Below are 6,000 nucleotides of genomic sequence, written 5' to 3'. Positions count from 1 at the left end.
GGCTGTCAGGGAACTGCTCTACAGCACGCAGCCCGAGCCCAAGCCCTGCCCAAATCCTTCCTGAATCAGGCACAACACCTCTGCTCCTGCACATGATTCAGTGCTTCTGTGTCCAGAGGAGTAAAAACTGCCCAGATTTCTATTGCTCAAAGAGTCCCCAGAAGGAGAGAAGCAAACTGTGAAACTTAAAAAGCATCATGTCTGGCATTGGCCAGCAACACCACAGACATATATTATTGTAAGAGTGTGTGCATGCACACACATGCACCATTGCAAGTCATCCCCATGTCTGTTACCCTAGCACCACACTTTTAACAGTGGATTTTGTTTTATCAGCACCTAAAACTGGGGTTATATTGCCACCACAGAGGTTAATAAATCTAACCTTACCATGCTGCATATTTTGAACTCCCAGAGACTTCAAGTGAAGAAGTAAGTCCTTAGCCAAAGGACACAAACCTTTGAAAAACAACAATTTGACTTGTGGCCATCATTAGGTTAAAACATTATAGCCAGGCTGAAATACTTCTATTAACTTTCATAAAGGTCTGCCTAGAAGAAAAGCTACTGTTAGTCATAGTTCTGTAACCACAGTGACACTTGGATTCATGACAATGTGTCCCACCATGTACTGCATAAAATGTGCATTTCCCTGTACTACAATCTGAAATTGCAAGGTAAGCAGGGTGAAAATGTGGGATTTTCGAAAAAGCCAGGAGAACCAAGGTGTCCAAATCCTGTTGAATTCCAGAGGAATCTAAATGTCTGCTCTTGTCCAGCTCTTTTCAAAATGCCCAGCTTTGTTCAAGAGATCTGGTCTTGGTTCCCTGCAGTTTGTTTTGGCATTTTCTTCACTACCAAAACAGATGACTAGAAGTGCCCTCATGCCTGGGGTCCAAGGTATGCAGATACTACTCTGGGCCTCAGATTCCTGTCCCAGGAGCCCTCAGTTCCACTATGATTATGGATTTACACTGTGGGAGAAGTCTGCTGTGAGTGAGGTGGTAGAGTGCCCTTGTGAATGTGGGCTTATGCTGTACCAGGAGATACTGGATGGCATGATAGCTCTACCACTGAACATCTGTGTGAATTACAGAGTTTCCAGTTGCTAGTTAGCCTTTATGCTGATGGTGTAAAATTGATTTCTAAGCATAGTATGAGTAATTCTTGCACGCCACATTTGAAGCTGCAGGAAACGTTTAAGTCTGTAAAGCTGAATTCCATCACATAAGTTAACATGAAATTAGCAAAACTGTTTAGCTGGGCCAGCTTACTGCTCTTTCCTTTCTTTTTCATTTATCAAAGAACAGAAAGATTTCAGCTTTTAAATGCAAAAGACTCAACTTCCAATTGTCCTTACCTACATCAGCTTAGAAGTCTTTTACTTTCTCACTGTGACTCCTTTACTCTTTGTGCTGTGAAGAGTGGAAACCATTACAGTGAAGGTTCCTGGCTCCTCTGTTCAGCAGCTGTAACACTCTTGAACTAAATGGAGCTGACCACTAACACAAAACTGATGGAAGTGAGAAGTCAGGAGAGAGAGAACACCACCCTTTCCAAAGGGTAAGTCCTGAGGTTAAATTTTTGCTGCAGAACAAGCTGGTACAACCTTTATGCTCCATCAATTTCCTGACAGCTTTTCATGTCCTGCTGACATGTATCATTTGTGTCTGAATATCTGCAGCTATAGAGACTGGCCATAGTCTTGAGCTGGTTGCCTTATCTAATTTCAAATGGCCTTGGACAGTTAATTTTAAATGGTGAGGAACTACAGATAATACATAAAAGTGTTATTGCCTGTCTAGCAAAAGATCTGCAAAACCAGATTTTTCTTTATGCTGAAATTGTTCATCTGTTCTACCAGATAGAATGTATAAAACTGTCTGAAAGATATTGCTGGTTTCTCCCCTAAATGTGTAAAAAAGACACGTAGATATGGCACTTAGGGGCGTGCTTTAGTGGTGGACTTGGCAGCGCTGGGTTAGAGATTGGAATTGTTGACCTTAAAAGTCTTTTCCAACCTAAATGATTCTATGACTGTTAAGGTGGTAGATGCAAACGTCTTGGCCTTTGTGGTACCAAGAAATGCTGCTTAAAATATATTTGGGAACTGAACATCCCACATTTTATGGGCTTTTCAGGTTGCAGCAAGACATTTGTAGCAGAAAACTGTCAAGAACAGGTGATGGCTGAGGTATCCTTTAGAGGTTCTGTCAAGTACTAAGCAAAGATTTCTTTTCTCCTGAAAAAAACAAGTTTCAATTCATCCTGCCTATCATAATCAGAAATTACAAAACTCTACTTTAAAGTTTATTAAGTGAGCAGTGAATTTAGAGAAACACTGCCACTTCACCTTGATTCCTAAAAAAGAAAGGCAAGGGAGTATAAAGAGAACTGACCCATGGCACACGTATGTGTCTGTTGCCCCAAGAGCCACCTTCACTAAGCACTCTTGAGTAACCAGTGCTGGTGTTTCAAGTGGGTTTTGGAAAACAGATGGAAAAACAAGTTAAAAAAAATCAGAAAATTCTTGCAAGCCTGTTTCTAGTGTCTATGCATGCCTAAGTAGTACTAGCTGCTGGTACATTGAAAATTACGTTACAAATTTTGGACTATTACAGAGAAAAAAACGGAAGCAGTAAGTTATGACTGATAACCCTAGGTGATGTGCTTTCCCAGTTTTGATCACAGATTTCCATTTATGCTGGATGGTTCAGAAAAAAGTAAGGAACATAAAACCTGTAAACAGAAGCTCTATTCAAGGAAACAAGAAAAAAAAATAGCTAGTGCCAAGCTCCTTGATTGTTGGTTTCTTAGTTTGGAGGTGGTTTTCTTCTAGATTTAGTGTAATTTTGTTGTTTGAAGCCTCGCTGATCCCCATGTCTTGCTTTGTTCCGGTTTCGGGGCTGACTACACGTGAAGCAGCACTGAGTCTGTATTGATGGCAGCAAGCACTTGCCAATGCCTTTCAGCCTCTGGCAGAAGTGAACTGACAGCTGGTCTCTGCTGCAGGGCAGCCCTGTAGTGAATAAGATTACAAGAGTTAGCTGTATTTTGATTACACGCTCCCTGTATTTCTAGAATTTTGAACTGCTTTATATCAGATGGTCATGTCTGTTAAAGGTCTTATTTATGGTGGCTTCCTCTTCCCTTGTATTATGGGTCAGCTTGACCTCCCACTGAAATTCTAGGATCTTTCAGTGAACACATGACCTTCTGTTTTGGAAAACACAGCACTCATGACTGTTCAGTGAGACTTTACTTTCGTGGCAGACATAGCTGATCTATGTTTTCCCCTTCAACTTTTCTCCTGATAAGGACTGCCAGAGAAAGCCTGGCAACAATGATCTGAATTTGGTGCTTTTGCATTCTTGTAATTGCCCCTAAGACAAGCAGGGCTGGCAGGGCACTGCACAGCCAGCCAGCGCAGGCAGGAGAGTGCAGGGTGGGCTGCATGGACCAGTGCTTACCCAGTAGGGCATTTATGTTTTATGGGTCACTTGAGCTTTTATTCACAGAAGTAACTATTACTTCTGTGCAGTATTTATCTGAGTTTTTCTTTCTGAACATGAGAGGGACAGGAAATAAGCAGACCAATCCACCCCAGGGCAAAACATGTGCTAAAATTCTGTGAACAGCAGCAGGAGTGAGGCATCACTCTCAAGAGCATGTCAGATCCACACTGCCCTCCAGAATCAAACCATTGTCTCACTGTCAAATTAGACCCTTAGCACTGACTAATAGGGAAGATCATCTTCCAAAAGGCTTTCGGAAGTTTTTCTAGAAGGGCAGTGAGATGTTGCTGTTCTTATCTGAGGGTACCCTCTGGAGGCAGCAGTACACAGGCTGCTCATTTAAGCTTTCCCTTTCCCCTGATGCCTCTTTTTTTTGGGCTATTAACTATGTACACAGCTGGGCTCCTGGGCCTTTGAAGGACAGAGGTAGAGGACACCCTGACTCACAAAAGCACTTCTCTTCACCTTTTGATTTTGGACAGTCTCACTCTGTGGGACACTGTATATCGTGTCTATAACACTGTAAACAGTGTTTATAGCGTCTGTAAGAATTTGCTTGCTTGCACTCCCAGTCCAGAATTTACAGCTTCCATAGAAGGATCTACCTTAAGAAATGGCATCTGTTTGGACTTATTGTGTGTCCTTCCACAGTCCTCACTGCACCCTGAGTTACCTAAAATAGACCAATAGAAGGAGACCTACTAATTTAGTTGTGTCATCATAAATTAGGGATGCATGCTCAGAGACTGCACTCCCCATCATGGCAACACAAGGCCAGAAATGCTGGAAGAGACAACACTGTGGTTCTGCCACCAGAGCAGCTGAGCAGTAGCAGGCCAGGGTGACCTGTAATTACTGAGCCCACACTATTCAAAAGAAGTTGATAGATTCAGCCAGCTCCCAGTTTTTGCAGAATCTCAGCAGAAATGGAGAAAACTGTTTCATGCATGTATATTACTCTACCTGTATTTTTCCTGCACTCTTGCAGATGGCATTTCTGATATTTTGTGGGCTTGGCTTTATCCACACACATACTGTCATCTTCAGTTTCATTAGTTTCTGTATTCATGCATTTCACAGTTCTCTGCTGAATGCCCCTTCCACAAGAAACAGCACACTGAAAGAGTAATTTTAACACACATAAATATTTTCTACATGGAAATTTTGCAATATGGCAATATTTAAGCTGTGATGTGGCAGGAAGCTAAAACTGCCCATGTGATCCAGAAGCAATGCCATTACAGTACTCTGTGTGCTGTATGCTCCATCCAGACACCTCCAAGGTGCATTGTGGCCAGATTTGGCAGGATACAGCAGAGGGTAAATGGTAAAAATACAGCATCTTGGAATGTATAAACGGGGGGAGAGGACTGTTTTCTACAGAGGAAAAGTATGATTTGGAAAGCCAGTCCTACATCAGAAGAGACTCATAAACCAAATTTGTACAAATTAGGACGATTTTTGCTTCCTGTGTTTTCTGACTATCTAAGTTAAACATGAATAACCAATTGCAATGTTAGGTCCATAAATGACCAAGCTAAGATTTTTTAAAGAAGCCCAATAAGGTTTTGTTTCTTTCCTGGATTTCAAACAGGTGGTTACCCTTTCTTTATGACCACAAAAGAACTGCCAGCTGCTTGTTCTGACTGCACACAGAACGCCATAAATCCCAAACACTTTTAAAATATCTTCCTGTACCACTCTGTAAAGGTACTCAATTCTTGTGACTTCTCAGAGCGTCTGAGAATCCCAATTAGTTTTAAATTTTTTCTCTCTACAGATAAATAGTGCCAGCAGATAAATGAGATAAAGAATTCAGCAGATAGAGAATGTCAGCTAACGAAGCACAAGAGATGAAGACAGGAGTGGAACCTCTGTAACTTTTCTGTAAATTATCCCCTCTCTAATGTGTATCTCTGTACATGAAGCACAATAGCACTGGCACAGAATGAAAGATCTTAGGTATTCTTGCAATAACTTTATATTGACATTTAAAATACCTTTATAAAGTAAAATTATTAATGAATACAACAATATGGGATAAATAAATAAGTTGCTATTACTTTTTATATAAGTTGAAATAGTTGCTATAATTTTTGGTATTCTGTTACTTATTTTATGTGCTTCACTTCTGTATTTAAGTGTTACACCACATTACCTTATAGACATGTCCCATCTAATGGCTTTGTGTCAAAACCAACTCATTGAATTTTCTGTGTTAAATGAGACTCCAATGTTCCCTGTTTTGTGGCTCCTGCTTTTAGCATTACTTCAATATTCCATTATGCTGTGAGGAGTACTTGTAATGTATGCAATGTTTATTAAGGAAACTGGAGTGAAAGGTTTATTACATGTACTACTTTCTTTGTAGATAAATATGTATAGCAATAGATACACATATTTATCTATAAATATTTATAGATAAATATGTATAGCAGATAATAGAAGGTTGCCCAAAGATACACCTCATATTTGTCAATAAGAT

At 40.5% G+C, this 6,000-nt stretch overlaps 1 protein-coding gene across 1 annotated transcript in view; it reads right to left on the bottom strand.

Annotated features, from left to right (window-relative positions):
* Window positions 1-2,813: 2,813 nt before the first annotated feature.
* Window positions 2,814-6,000, bottom strand: part of ADAMTS12 (ADAM metallopeptidase with thrombospondin type 1 motif 12) — a 142,160-nt gene continuing 138,973 nt past the window's right edge. The window contains exons 22-23 of the mRNA XM_041490214.1: window positions 4,479-4,632; window positions 2,814-3,019 (exon numbers count right to left, since the gene is read on the bottom strand). Of these exons, the coding sequence (XP_041346148.1) occupies window positions 2,814-3,019; window positions 4,479-4,632 (360 nt within the window). The remainder of the gene's footprint in view (window positions 3,020-4,478; window positions 4,633-6,000) is intronic.

This window comes from Pyrgilauda ruficollis, unplaced genomic scaffold (genome assembly GCF_017590135.1).
Source record: "Pyrgilauda ruficollis isolate IOZ18807 unplaced genomic scaffold, ASM1759013v1 scaffold120, whole genome shotgun sequence".
Classification (NCBI taxonomy): domain Eukaryota; kingdom Metazoa; phylum Chordata; class Aves; order Passeriformes; family Passeridae; genus Pyrgilauda; species Pyrgilauda ruficollis.
The sequence above is the reverse complement of the archived record's forward strand: the minus strand, read 5'-3'. Positions and strand labels throughout refer to the sequence as shown.